We start from the raw sequence: 15079 nt of genomic DNA, 5'->3' as shown, positions 1-15079 counted from the left end.
TCGATACCTAAGGAATTTGGAGATGTTAGGAATGTGGAACATTTGTTCAAGAAAGCTGTAGGCAACCAGCAAGATAGGGCTTGCAATGAGGAAGGCTGTAGGGTAGGGCGGCCTAAGCGTTTTGGAATTCTTATCTGCTCTCACCTGATCCTATATGATTCAGTACATGCAGCTGCAGAATTTACTGTTTTATGGTTGGCATTGCTTTGGTTCTTTGCTTCTCTGTTTTTTCGTTTTGGAATGGGTATTTTACTCTTTACCATTGTATTGCTCAGCTATTTCCTGAATTAAAACTTCTTTTTCGGGGAGAAGGGAGGCTTATAAACCTCAGAAAACTACTGATATAAGGCCCAAGAAACTCTTGGTGGCAAGGTTCACAAAGCCACAGGCCAAGGCCAAACTGTCTCCTCAGAACCAATTGAGTGATGCAGGGAGGTCCAGTCCCCTTGCTAAAGCAGGCTTTGGGGTAACACAGCTGCCTTGTAAGTAACCCAAGTTCTCAGTAAATCCTTATTTTGATTTGCTTTGGTCACCAGTGTCTTTGGGAAAAGTCACACAACACATTGTATGTCAGAAGCCTGTGACTTGGTTTTGAAATTTTACAGGGGCTCACAAGATTTTGTTTGCTTTGAGTCTCAGACATTTGCACAATGATAGTAGCAGATTTCCTTTAATGCAGAAGGCAGAGGCTGGCCAGTCTCTTAGTTTGAGGCTAGGCTTATCTAAATACTGAGTTCTAGGCCAGCCGGGGGTAGTTAGTGAAACCCTGTCTCCAAAACAAAACAAACAAAAAAACCCACACATGCAATAAGTGCCCGGGGAATTCTTAGAAATGAATTGAATACATTTTATATTCTGGGATGGATGTGAGCCTTTTGGGGGCTAGGATGCTGTGGAGTGCTCATCACAGCTTAATATGTTGAATGCATGGTTGCTCGTGCTATGTAGGAAAATGCTAGAAACTACAAATTGGATGAAGTGAGTCACTAGATGTGTGTCCCCAGCTTAACACCTGAACTTGTGAGCCAGAATAAATGCTGTTTTCCCTAAGTTACTTTCTCTTATGTATTTATTACAGTATGAAAAGCTGAACTATCTTTCATGGATTATAAGAGGAAAGAATGCCGGCCTCATAGAGACTTGTTGGGGGGGGTGGGAGTGGGGATTGGGGGGGTTATAGTTGAGGAGCTGGTCATTCCATGGGATGGACTAAGAATTATGTCCTGGAAAGAAAACTGGAAAGCAGTGGACTGGAGGGAAGCAATAGACAAGCACCAGGAAAGTATGAGGTTGCAGAAGAGGCGCCAGTACTGGAAAGGGAGCTGACCGGAGATTCCATAAGGCACCAGCCACAGATGGGGGGAAGGGGTGCACAAACAACAGCCGGTTACTTAAACAGAGACCGCTCCCATAGGATTATGGGAGGGACCCTCGAAATAGAAATTATGGGGTTGGGCTCTGAGTCAGACTTTTTACAGGCTCTGGGGTCCTCCTCTTCCCAGTCTCTCTCTCCTTCATCATCATTGGTCCCATTAGCCGTAGCATTTTGTAATGGCCACAGAGTCCTAGTGAGGGAGGGAGATAGCCCTAGGAGACAGCCTTACAGCAAAGTTGTCTTGACATACCTTTACAGTGGCAAGGACAGTTCTATAGATTCTAGAATTTGGACACCAAAATCCATGTGATCCAAGCAAGTCAGGTGATATTCTCAGTGAGCTGAGGGATCAGTGTGAGAGGGCCACTTAACCTCGTCAAGGAACGTGCAGTTTCCCAGAATCCACCAGAGCAGAAGGAGAAAGAAATAGGAAAGTCAGATATAGTAGAATAATTGTGCACACCAAGGCTAGCTGAAAAGCAGTCACAGACAAATGAAATGTGTACAGCCATTGTCCAGGGTTAAGGTTAGGAGAAATGGGAACAACTTTTTTACAAAGAGCTGCCTCGGGCTACTGAGTGTCTCCATCCCGGCCACTGCAGGCAGTCTCTTATTTCAGATGGTGGGTCCCCTGGAAGGATGTGTCTCCTGCTTCTCAGGGTCCCAGACACCATCCTTTTTCACAAGGTGCTGCCACGCAGGCTTTCGAGATGTCTCCATCCCGGCCGCTGCTGGCAGTTCCTGACATGGTGTGCTGTGCCAAGCAAGTGACTGTATAAAACGGATAGCTAATTGCAAATGCAGGCCATGAGCTTGTGTTTGCTATTCTGAGTGGGGGAGTTAGGTTTGTCTACACTGTCTTCCTGCTTGTCCTGCTTGTGCTAGGGGTTAGCTCAGCTCCTAGAGCAAGAGCGATGAGGGGGAAGATTATGGAAAAACAAACAGCAGCAAACTAAAGATGCTACTGATCATTTCTGCCAAAAGCCTCAGAAAACCTACTGCCCATTGGAGTTCTAGAGAATTAGCAAACAGTCAGCTGTCAGGAGCATAAATGAGAAACCGCTTTACGATACTCTAGCATAAGGAAGGTATTGAGTGATAAAGGAAATGTCCTGGCTGATAGTGGAGTGTCACATGGCATTCTTGGCTGAGGAGAATGTCAAGTTTGTCGTTTCTATAAAAAAAAAATTCAGTTAATATTTTAATAATGGAAGTTGGTAAACTGGTTGTAAAGATAACATGAAAGAATAAAGAGTTAAGTGGGGAAAATAGCCTTGAAAAATATGTGAATACTAAATACCATGTGTGCCAGAGTGGGGGTCAGCACTGCAGACAGCTGTAGTGGAATGGACGAGGGAAGCAGGCAAGGATGGGAGCCAAAGACATGGCCAGGTATGGACTCCGGACAGTCAACTGAGAGAAGTCTGGTTGTGGTACATTTTCTGGAGGAGGGCCTGTAATTGGCCATTTTTCTGGTTCTATCTTTTTTCTCATTTTCTCATCCACAATTTGTACTGTGCTATTCTTAAGTGCCTCCAACATGAGATTAAGGTTTGTGGTAAGCGCCTGCACATGGTGCAAACCCGCAATAAGTACATGAAAGCAGTCTTCAGACACACCAGAAGAGGGCATCAGATCCCATCACAGATGGTTGTGAGCCACCATGTGGTTGCTGGGATTTGAACTCAGGACCTCAAGAAAAGCAATAAGTGCTCTTAACCACTGAGCCATCTCTCCTTCCCTGGATGGTGACTTTCAATTTCTGATGTATTTTTTTTATTTGTTTATTTTGCTGTCTATATTTCTCTAATGTGGGGATTATAGGTATGTACAACTATACACCTAATTTATGCTGTGTTCAGGATGGAATCTAGAATAGTATATGCAAGACAAGGCCTCTGCCAGCTGAGGTATACATCCCAAGCCTCACATGATGAAACTATAATCCATAACATGATGCTGTTACTTCATGCTTTTGGGAAGTAGGTGTTTTATGCATGGTGGTAGAGTCCTAGTAAATGGGATTGGGACCTATATTAAGAACAGTGCAACTTAATTTGCTCTTCTCCATTATATGAGGATATAAGAAGGAAACAACCAACTGCAAACCAAGGAGAAGTGCTTTGCCATACATGAGATCTTCTGGCACCTTGAGCTCAGACTTGAGCTCTGAGGGCTAGACGTATGTTAGGTGTGCATATACACAAAGGTGCCTGCTCTTTTACAACTCCATTGTTTTTATACAGTATTTACTTATATTGAGGACAGTAACTTTGTGTCACAATTTTTTTTTCGGTCAGTGAGGACCCTGGCTTTGAGTTGATCCTATCCCCTCTGAGTCTTTTGTTCTTAGACATCTTTCCAATGTATTCTAGAGCCCAAGTACTCATTATTTGGATAGTTTATTCCTTACAGCTGCTCTGTCTCGTTGTCCCTAGGAAAGTGAGATGACTCCTTGGACAGCAAAGTTTTCTGGATTAGATTGGTGGGGGAAGGGAATGGTTAAAATGTGCACTGGTTACTGATGTAGTCTGAGCTCCCAAAGACAAAGACCCTGCTGACAGCCATTGACCAGGCACTGTAGTAGACTAACCTGCAGACATGTGGAACCTCTAGGATACAGCAGTCCCGCTCTGCTAGCAAGACAGATTTGTGGGATTAATTCAGGGTTTGTGTTGACAAATGGTCAGAAAGGTACCAAATGAAACTGGGTTGAGGACCGTGTACTGCTAAAAATCCAGAGGTAATAAATAACAGGCTACCCAACAGTATTTGTTTATGGTTGCCCAGACAGGTATTTATTTTGTGTATATGAGTACACTGTAGCTGTCTTCTGTGACATTTAGTTAATGTTTGTTACTTAACCATTTGGGGGATAGTTCATGCAGACTAGACGGGCAAGGTGCTGGAGCAGTAGCTAAGATTGTCTTATCTGTGAGATGGAAGCAGAGAGATTGGGTTGGTATGCGCTTCCCCCAACACCCCCTCCAACAAGGCCACACTACTTAATCCTTCCTAAACAGTCTACCAACAAGGGACCAAGCATTTAAATACATGGGCCTATGGGGGTCATTCTCATTTACCAACTTCTTAGGCACATACGCCACGTTTCCTGGCCCTTCTCTGCAGATAGGTGTGTAATCACAAGACCTGTTCAGCTCTAGTGGAATGTGAGGTGGAGCTCTGCTCCTATGGTTTTTCTTTTCCTCCACTCTCATTGCCCCCTTTATTCCTCACCTCTCCATTTCTACTTCCCCACTTCCAACCCTCTTTGTGTAACCCAGGTTTGCATAGAATTCTACTTCCTTCTGTTCCAGAATGGTGGACTGTGTTCTACTATGACCAGCTTATGACATAAAAACACATGGTCTTCATCCGTGGGTCCTTGGGCAACTCGGTGGGTCTTTAAAGTTTCTGGGACATTTGACCTAAATTCCTACATAGCTAAATAACCTTTGTGTTTCCATCGTTTTCTGTTGTTTTCAGCAACCTTTCCTAAATGAAGAGAAGATACTGGTTAGTATTTGGGAGGGTCAGCTTACTACGTTTTAGATAGTTTTGATATTTTTATTACAGTTTGTTTAGGCACATCTTTGTCTCTCTCTTTCGTATCCTTCTTCTCTGCTTCCTCCCTCTTTCCCTCCCTCTCTGTCTTTGTCTTTCACTCTCCTCAGTTTCTCTGTGTAGCCCTGGCTGTCTTGGAATTCACTTCATAGACCATGCTGGCTTCAGACTCAGATCCTCCATAGTGCTGGGATTGTAAGTGTTCACCACGACCCTCTTAATGTCTTCTAAGAGCAGCCAGATACTCTCCACCCCAGTCCTGTACCACAGAATAAATAATAGGTCAGATGGAAACTCCCTTAGTCACATGGTCACATTGCCCCACTTTAGAAACAAAAGATATTTAAGATTTGTAGTTCATTTATTCTTAAAAGCCTGTCTAGCTGTTTCTAACTGCTTTTCTAAAGTGATTCTTGAAGCCTTAATTTCATTTTTAAGTTGCCATAGACTAAAAAAGTAGTCAGTATGTTGTGCAGAGTATTTATATACTATTTAATGAGAGGGAAAGGATGTCCTGAAATAGTACGTGAGATGCATTTGCTCTCTTCTTTTTCCTTTCCCTGACAGCTCTTTCCCTATGTCATTGAAAATTCTCCCTAACTAATAAAGTTAAGTGCATGTTGTATTATGCATATTTTTGTAAGTTTTGTGTGTGTGTGTGTGTACATATGTTTGTTTTGAGACAGGATCTCACCATGTAGTTCTGGCTCTCCTGGAAGTATGCATACTGGGCTGGCCTCAAGCTCACAGAAGCCAGTACCCACAGTTTGTTTATATATTTTCAAAGCCCTTTAGCCCCTTAAATAATATTGTTTGCTAGTTACTTTGTAGAAGTCTTTTGAGTACTTAGGAAGCTAATGCAGAGGATCTTAGTGTCTATCTAACCCCCTTTCCTTTGCTGGCTGATACTACTTCTTGGCTGTGTACGGAAGACAGACGGCTGTTAAAGTCTGATGCTGTATAGTTCTGTAAGCCCAGAGCCCCTCACTCCTCACTGTTCTCCACTAAGATCTGATATCTTCACTGAGTTCAGTCATGATTTTTCATTGCCTTGCTTAAAGTCTGTAGCAGTGAGCTGCTAGGAGACCCAGGCCCTCTCTCACCAGATTCACTGGTCCTAAGCTCACACTACATAGTACTTTTAAATACCTTTAAAAACAATTTTTAAAATTTATTAATTGTGCTTGTGGTGATTGGGCATATGCCTATGAGTACAGGTACCTGTGGAGACCGGAGGCTTTGGATCTTCCTGGAGCTGGAGTTCAGGCAATGAGCTTCCTGATAGGGACCCTTCCTCCCTTCCTATTCGTAACCCCCCAAGCAGAGTGGCTACCTTTTCTTTTTCACCCTCCACATCTGGCTTTTCTGCATGGAGGGACTTCCTCAGCTCATATGCTTCCTAAATTTGATTTGTGAGACACATTCTGGAACCAGTTCTTACTCTTCACTGTTTACTCCAAGCCTCTGTTGTCCTGGAACTTGCCCACGTAGACAACTCCACCTTCGCCTCTGACACCCTCTAGGACCCGACTTCCTTGATGATTAGATTTTCCTGTTCACTCTTTTCTGCCCATTCTGGTCACCTCCCCGTCTCTGACAGTTCTTCACAGTTCGTATTTGCATGCTTCAGGGCTGCTTCCAGCAGCATGGTCTGTCCCTAGAATCTTTGGGAATTGTTAGACCGATAACCTTAAATCTGAATTTCTGGCTTCTAGCCTCTGGACAATTATATACTCTTGTGGACATGTGTACTGTTCCACATTAGTAAGGTCCTCTGTTTCAGTCCTTCCCAGAGAAGCTTTGTGAGCAAAGCAGTCTCCAGAGAAGCTTTATTGATGTTCAGAATCTAGAATGACAGAGGTTCTGCTGTGGCTAGGGAAGGGATGTCCTTAGATTTGCATTTCTGTTGGCACTCACAGGTGATGCTTACAGGGATCTGGGTTCCATTCTAGGCTCTTTCTCAAACCTCTTTTCCACAATGTCTCTGTAGTCACTTGCTGGAATGAGGCTTTCTGATGGGTTACCTACCACTTTGTGTTTGAAGCTCCAGAGCTCAGAGCCCCTTTCCTTACTCCTCCCTCACGGTCTTTCTCTTTGCTCCTGTTGAGCATTTGCTCTCTTTCTTGTCAGGTACAGTCCTGTGTGTTGGATTTTAAGTTCTCATTCTACAGTTAAGTTTCTTTTTCCTTTCCTCACCATCCACAGCAAATAGGCATCCCTATCAAAACAAGATTAATCAGTTCTGGTCCCTCCAGAACAAGTTTCTCATCTGGAAAACATTAGCCTGACACTATGAGAACAGGTGTTGAATTTCTTTCTTTCTTTCTTTTTTTTTTTTACATTTATTAATATTATCTCTTGAAGATTTATTATGTATGTGAATATACTGTTATTCTCTTCAGACACATCAGAAGAGGGCATTGGATCTGAGTACAGATGGTTGTGAGTCATCATGTGGTTGCTGGGAATTGAACTCAGGACCTCTGGAAGAGCAGCCAGTGCTCTTAATTACTGAGCCATCTCTCCAGCCCCGTTTGATTTCTAATAATATGTTTTTATCCTGTCTTTTAGTAGATTGGCTTAGTCACATGGCATTTCAGTTTCTTTTGATAATGCCTCCACATAACACTGTTTGACCCCATCTTTGTGTTGTGAAGATGACTTGGTTTCTCTGCACCTGAATCTGGGCTCCTAGGATGCAAGTCTCTGGTGGTGTTTTAAAGCACATGAAATTTGACTTATTCCGATAGGAATATTCCATAACTGAAAACTAAAACTGGGTTTTAAAGATTTAAGATGGAAACACAGTATAAAATACTTCAGTAGATTTTCAAGACTTGACTATATGTTGATTAGACAGACATGGTAGGCTAAGTTAAAAATTGATAAAATTAATTCACTTGCCTGTTTATTTTTTCTTTAGACAGGGTCTTACTACGTGACCCTGAGTAACTTCATTTAGATACGGTTATTGCATATGCGACTACTTACTTCCTGCTATAGACTTAACCCAACTCTCAGTCATTCTAAAATATCTAGATCAGTGAGTTTATTGTTGATATACATGTATGTGTATATATATGTGTGTGTGGTAAGGATGATCACAAAGTATTTAGTTTAACTGGGCAGTTGTGCGCACCTGTAATCCCAGGACTTGGGGGGCAGAGGCCAGTGAATCTCAGAGTTTGAGTCTAGCCTGGTCTACAGAGAGTGAGTTTCAGGACAGCCTTGTCTCAAGGGGAAACTATTTTATGTTTGTATGTGTATAAATAGGGGTGTGCTCCTGCTGCAGTGCATGCTGAGGTCAGAGGACGAGGTGCTTCTCTCCACCGTGCTGTTCTTCATCCATCAGCAGTCTTGCTGTCCTGATTCTTCTGCCTCCTCCTTCAGAGCACTGCAGTTATACGTGTGCGCTGTCGTGCTCAGCCCTATGTGGTGTTCCGGATTGAAGCCAAGACTTCATGTAAGCACCCTATCAAGTCAGATTTCCACGTCATCTTAAAAAAAAAACAAACAGAAACTTACTATTGCAATCTTGGAACTCTCAGTCTTAAATGGGCAGCCCTGTCTCTAACAAATCCCTTCCCTCCGGTCTCTGGGAGCTATGTGGAAGATAAGAAGGGTTCTTAAGAGCCAGTGGGGATGGAAGAAACCAAGGAAGCCAGGCCTCCTAGATACACCAGGACTGATGTGCAAACTCACAGAGACAGTGGCAGAATGCCCCAGGGTCTACACAGGTTAAGCCAGATGGGATTCTGGTGCTGAGAGGAAAATAGGTACACATCCCCATCCCTAACCCTAAGGATATCTCCAGTTAAAAATTGCTTCCCAGTGAAACATTAGTTTTCTCCAAGAGGTCTCACCTGAGAAACAAACCACACTTAAGGGCGTGCCCCACACCCAGCAGGAGATGGCCAATGCAAGTGAACGCATGGTACTTTGGGAGGTTCTTTGTCTCATGTTGCTTTGGGCACTTATTTTTCTTTTCTTCTTTAATCTCACAGATCTTTTTGTTATATGGTTCCCTTGTTTGTTTTCAAGAGCTGTCTGTGTACATGTGTGTGTCTCAGTATCTGTGTGCTTCTTGTGATTTCTCTGTGGCTCTTTTTTTTTCTGTTTCTTTTGTCCTATTCTGTTTTGTTTGTTAGCTTTTTATCTTATTTTTTATTCTTACTAATTTTTTAGATGCTTGTTTATTCTAATGAGAGAGAGACAGGGTGTGGATTTTGTTGGGCAGGAAAGTGGGGAGGATCTGAGGAGTTGGGGGAGGAAAAACCATATATTTCACAAAATATACTTTGTGAAAACAATTTATTTTCAACATGAAAAGAAAAAAATCAAGAAGCCATGAGGATGAAGCCGATGAACAACACTTCTCTGTGGTCTGCCTCAGTCCCCTTGAGTTCCTGCCTTGATTTCTCAATGATAGACTGAGATTGTGATATATAAGCCCAATGTGTGCTCCTGGCCCTCCCCACCTAAAAAATTCCTTACTATACATCTAATTTAATAACTATTAAATTATAGAAGCTTCTCCCTCTGACAGTTACTGCTATTCCCATCACAGATCCTTAGGAAACGCTCAGCTTCCTAGAGCCACAGTGCCCATCAGGACACCATGCCCCACAGTTGACAGAGCATTGGCCTTAGTTCTTAGGGGGTTGCTTGTGACATAGGCAGCCGGGAGGCAGTTATGAAGTGGCTGGGAAGTGATTTCATCACATTTTAAGCTGTGCTTTGACTGCCCTCTGGTGTTGCGATTAGGAAACTAACTTAGTTCATCTTTTCAAAGGAAGAGGTAGGTGGCGCCTCTGGTTTTGATCTGACGTTGATCCTGCTGCCTCCCTTTCCGTAAGCAGTCAATAAAGATCCTTTAGTCTCAGTAGACAGTCTTTGTTCTCCTTGGAATCAGCTTTACTTTTCTGCCTATTCTCACTTCAGCAGCCTGTCTCTTCTGCACTGTAGTTTCCAGCCCTGTCAGCAGAGCTGTCTGTTTATTTATCCTTTATGTTCATTCTCACAGCCCTAAGTCCAGTCATAAAGACAGAGCCAAGAACCTCTTCTAACCCTAAGATGGCTGTCTTTGCTGTCTTGCCTAGATAGTGCATGGGTACTTCCCACATAACATGCTTGCACACAGGTGTGGACCGCTGCTGTTTCCCAGATTGGCGGTCCTCGTTTCATTGATATATCACGCCAGAGTACTGAGAATCAGTATCCTCTGTCGTATGGCTATCATCCGTGGGATATGTAAGTTCCCCTTTGTCCGACAGTGCTTCTCGACTGCATCGCATGTTGTGTGTATTGGTTTAGTGGCAGGCTCAGAGCCAGCGGAGACCCTTAGCTCCTGTTGTGACATTCACTTCTTCATTGCCTCTGTCAGACATTCTTATGACCTACGAGTATGTAGATAGCCGCTGACTCATTAGTGGTGTTGGAGTAACCCGACTTAATGGCAGTAGGATTCTTGGATACTTTCTGTATTGATGCTTTCTATGAGCTACTTTAGGTGGATTTTAGATGATTTTTACTTTTCCCTAGGGTAACATAATTGTTTCTGTTGAGCAGTATATCTAGAGGATTGATCAGCTAGTCTTTGAACTAAGACAACCGGTTACTTGTGTAATGGGGACTGATAATTTTAAGTTATTTTCAGAAAAAGCTTTGGGTGTGGTCTCCAGCACAAGGAAAAGAAGGAAAAGTAAAAAACAAAGATGAAAATAAAAACTGATGTTCTTTTTTTTTTTTAAAAAAAAGAAGATTTATTTATTCATTATATAAGTACACTGTAGCTGTCCTCGGACACACCAGAAGAAGGCATCAGATCCCATTACAGATGGTTGTGAGCCACCATGTGGTTGCTGGGAATTGAACTCAGGACCTCTGGAAGAGCGGTCAGTGCTCTTAACCACTGAGCCATCTCTCCAGCCCCTGATGTCCTTTTTCTTATGTCGGTACTTGTCTGTATAGGGTTCAGTGCCTGGGCAGGTATGGTGTGCACACCTGTAACACCAGCTCTTAGGAGGTTGAAATCTGAAGTCTGCTGTGAGTTTGAGGACAGACTTAAATGCATTGTAGCCTAGGCTAAGATTAAGACCCTGTCATCAAACCATACCAACGAAATAAGCAGACAAGAGCTGGACAGATGGCTTAGCAGTTCGGGACACTAGCTACCTCTCCAGAGGTCTTGAGGTCAATTCTCAGCAATCACATGATAGCTCATGAACATCTGTAGTGAGATCTGGTGCCCTCTTCTGGTCTGTAGGCCCACATGCAGGCAGAACACTGTATACATAATATTAAAAAAAAAACGTTAATTAAAAACAGAAAAGAAAATGGTAATTTTAATAGGGAAAGTCTGCTTAATTAAAACTTCTTTGAGCCTTTTTATAGATGTTCATTTTAATTTTCTTTATTTTTTTTAGTAAGTTTGATTTACATGGCTGCTTCTCCTGTATGAAGGTTTTCTTCTCTTCCTTCCTACCTCTCGTGTTTCTGTTTTCCCGTGCTGGCCTCAGACCTACAGCGTCATGTGATGTATGCGTGCAAAGTGATCCTACACACTAAGCTGCGTCCTCGGCCCTGATTGAATTTCCATCTAAGATTTTTTTATTTTAGGCTTACTTATCACTTTGAATGGATACTGCTTAATAAGTTTGAATTTACAAAAAACCCACAGTGACTTATAAAGATGGTGGGATGCATCCCAGTCTTGGCACTGAGGGAACCAGGATGTAGTATCTGGAGACAGGATTGGCATCAGATCCCATCACAGATGGTTGTGAGCCACCATGTGGTTGCTGGGATTTGAACTCAGGACCTCTGGAAGAGCAGTCAGTGCTCTAACCACAGAGCCATCTCTCCAGCCCATGGATGGATTTCTTTAGTTTCGCTTTGGTGTCTCGAGTATTACAGGATTTTAAGGCATCTTTGACTATTCTCCATCAGTGTTCAGCCTCCCCGAAGGCCATGAAATCAAGCTGATTAGCTCCTAACTTTGGAGATAAAAGTATGTACCCGTGAGGTATCTCTTCTGAGGTACCTGAGGTGAGGAGTTGTTTTGAAGCATTTTATACAAGCTTTATGGTGTGAACATCTCTGGTGTGAACTCTTATATGTGGCAGAGTAGGAAACCTTGTGAGCACCACACTATTGGATATAGGTTTCAGACTTTGCAGCTTTTGGATGAGGGTTGCCCATTACATATTTAGAAGAGAATAACTTGCTATGAGCTGTTTTTCCTGGAAAAGACCGTGTTTGTTTTTCACATTTTGGAATAAAACGGCTTTGTACTTAATCTCCTGGCTGTATCCCAGGCTGTGAAGAGTTGTACGTTCTAAATCATGGTTTGGTGAAAGTTTCGAGTTAACTAGGTGGTCTGGTCTCTTGCCATTTGTGTATATTTCTGGATAGAGAATACAGTTAACTAAACTTTTTTTTCCCTCAAAGGGACATGAGAGATGGCTTTAGAAGAAAAAGTTTCTACTCTTCGCATTACTCAAGAGATCGCTCTCCCCATAAAAGGGACGCTCCTTTCTTCAGAGAATCACCCGTAGGCCGGAAGGACTCCCCACACAGCAGATCCGGCTCCAGTGTCAGCAGCAGAAGCTACTCACCAGAACGGAGCAGGACACACTCCTTCCATCAGTCTCAGCACAGAAGTATGTCTCCTTCTCTTGTTTCTTCTTGCACAAGTGTTTCTAGGACTTTGTGTTGCACCTCCACGAGGAGAGTGCCCTGACAAGTTCAGACACGCGGAAACCTGACAGAATAGTGAGTGGTGCACATAGCATTCCTCAGTTCTTTGTGGGAAAGCATCTGCGTGACACTCCGTGGTACCCATCAGTGTGTAAAATAGAGATCAAGTCATCAAGTCTAAATTAGTTTGCCCCATCCTTTGTGGCAGTCCAAATAAGAATACTAAGTGAATGGTCTTTGCACCCTCCTTCCACATAGGGTCTTCTAGTTGCTGGATTCTTGTGTTCAGACAATATCTGCAGAAGTGGTCTGTTACTTTCGAAGTAGTACAGCTTCACAGTGCACATCTGTTTGCATACAGATGTGTGAAGTAAGAATAGCTCTGAAGGACTAAGAGGGAGGCTCCATGAATAAAAGCACTTTCCCCAAATTGTGATCTTAGAGCCTGTAGGAAAGAGAGGCACAGGGGCTCTGCTCCTGCACTCCTAGACAAATGGGAAGCTTTAGGTCAGCTAGCCTGTTGCATTCAGTGATGAGCATCACTAAAGGCTGTCCTCTGAACCCCATGTGTGTGCTGTGACACATCTGTGTCTACATTCATACACGTGAATGCACACATACACAAAAAACAAGGTTGTTGTTTTATTTAATGTGTGTGGTTGCGTTGTCTGCTCCCATGTCTTCACCAAATGTACTGCTTGCTTGTCTGTGACTGCCTGGTACCCTAGAAGGCCAGAAGGGGGCCTGGGTCCCTTATAATTAGAGTTATAAATGCTGTGAGCCACTGTGGGTTGGTGGGAATTGAACTGGAGTCCTCTAGAAGAGCAACACTAACCACTGAGCCATCTCTCTAGCCCCAGGAGGAAAAGATTTTAAAAAGTTGTTTTGAATATCCTTGGCCCAGGGAGTGACACTTGTTGGAGTGGGCACAGGCTTGTTGGAAGAAATGTGTCACTGTGGAGGTGAGCTTTGAGACCCTCCTTCTAGGTATGTGGGAGCCAGTTTTCTCCTGTTTGCCTTTGGAACATTGATACAGAACTCTCAGCTCCTCCAGAGCCATGTTTGCCTGGACACTGCCATGCTTTCTCCCATGGTGACAATGGGCTGAACTTCAGAACCTGTTAAATGTTGTCTTTTTAAGAGTTGCCTTGGTCATGGTGTCTCCTTACAGCAATGGAAACCCTAAGACTTATGTCTTTTGATGAATTGAAACTGATGTGTTTATAAAAGATAAAAGTGGGGGGGCACTATGGAGGTGCGGTGGGGGAAGAGGGTGCCTCTCTGAGTCCAAGCTGAGGCATCCTTTCTCCCTGAGGGACCAGTCACACTATGATGGTATAGTATAGAATAGAGTTTATTCAGGGCATGGGGAAGGGGAGTCAAGAGGGTAGTAGAGGCAGAGTAAGGCAGAGAGTGAGGGCAGAGGAGAAGAGAGAGGAGAGGAGAGGGAAGTAGAGGTCGGCCATGAGCACATGGAGAGAGAGGGGAAAGGGAATGGGGGGAGAGTGGGAGCAAGAAAAAGAAAGGAGCAAGAGAAGGTGGCGGGCGGGGGACGAGCAGCCCCTTTTTACTGTCAGGCACACCTGGCTATTGCTAGGTAACTAACTATAGGGCAGGTCTTAGAATGCTAACTGAAATGAACAGTAATGGACATGTGATTGCGGGGTGCGTTCATTCACTTGTCTTTTCCTTCTGACCCCCAACTCAGGTACTAGCCTCCCTGCCTAAAAAAAGCTTTCAAGACAATAGACAACCTCTAACTCTACTCAGAGCTAGTGTGAATAGAGATTAAAGAAGCCACACATCTCTCAACCTCCTCACCCTGGGCACAAGTGTGCAGTTTAAATGTAATTGTCTTTACAGTCTATCTGACAGCTGATAATGAAGTTTTATAAAGCATAAAACAGCAGCGGAAGTGAGGTTCTTGCTGCTAGCGCCTAGTGAAGTTGTTAAGGAGACTATAGCAGGGCATTGAGCCCAGCTTCCTGTTTATCTTCTGAAACAGAAATTACTTTGTTTTACTGTGAGACAGAGTTTAGGTACTACCCCAGGCTGTCCCGGCACCCATTGTTTATCCTAGGATGGCTTTGAGCTCCCAGTAGTGCTCCTGCCTCAGCCTTCCGAGTGCAGGCTGGAGTTGGCTTAGAGCAGAGTTTTCTGGGGCACCATGTTTTCTTCTGTCTGCACTTCGCTCAGGATCTCCAGGATACTGTCCCAGCCTTGGTCAGAAGCATGGGTCACAGTGTGACACTGGTTTGGATCCCCAGGACACTAGAACAGTAAGGAGAAGACATACAAGTTCCTTTGACTCTTTAAGGCAGGCTGTACAGGCTTTCATATGCCTTTCAGTTCCAGAGTTCTCAGAACACCGGTGTGTGAAAAACAACCAATGCAAAAGCCCTGTTTTCAGCAACAAAGAAAGAAAAGTAATGATTATGAAGC

General features: G+C 43.6%; 1 protein-coding gene across 4 annotated transcripts in view; it reads left to right on the top strand.

The window, feature by feature from the left end:
• PPHLN1 (periphilin 1) overlaps nucleotides 1-15079 on the top strand; it is an 84153-nt gene that overhangs the window by 27400 nt on the left and 41674 nt on the right. For all 4 annotated transcript variants that reach the window (XM_080939028.1, XM_080939027.1, XM_080939026.1 and 1 more), the window contains one exon: nucleotides 12389-12600. In XM_080939028.1, the coding sequence (XP_080795154.1) occupies nucleotides 12389-12600 (212 nt within the window). The remainder of the gene's footprint in view (nucleotides 1-12388; nucleotides 12601-15079) is intronic.

Source organism: Micromys minutus (assembly GCF_963924665.1).
Source record: "Micromys minutus genome assembly, chromosome: 27".
Classification (NCBI taxonomy): Eukaryota; Metazoa; Chordata; class Mammalia; order Rodentia; family Muridae; genus Micromys; species Micromys minutus.
The sequence above is the reverse complement of the archived record's forward strand: the minus strand, read 5'-3'. Positions and strand labels throughout refer to the sequence as shown.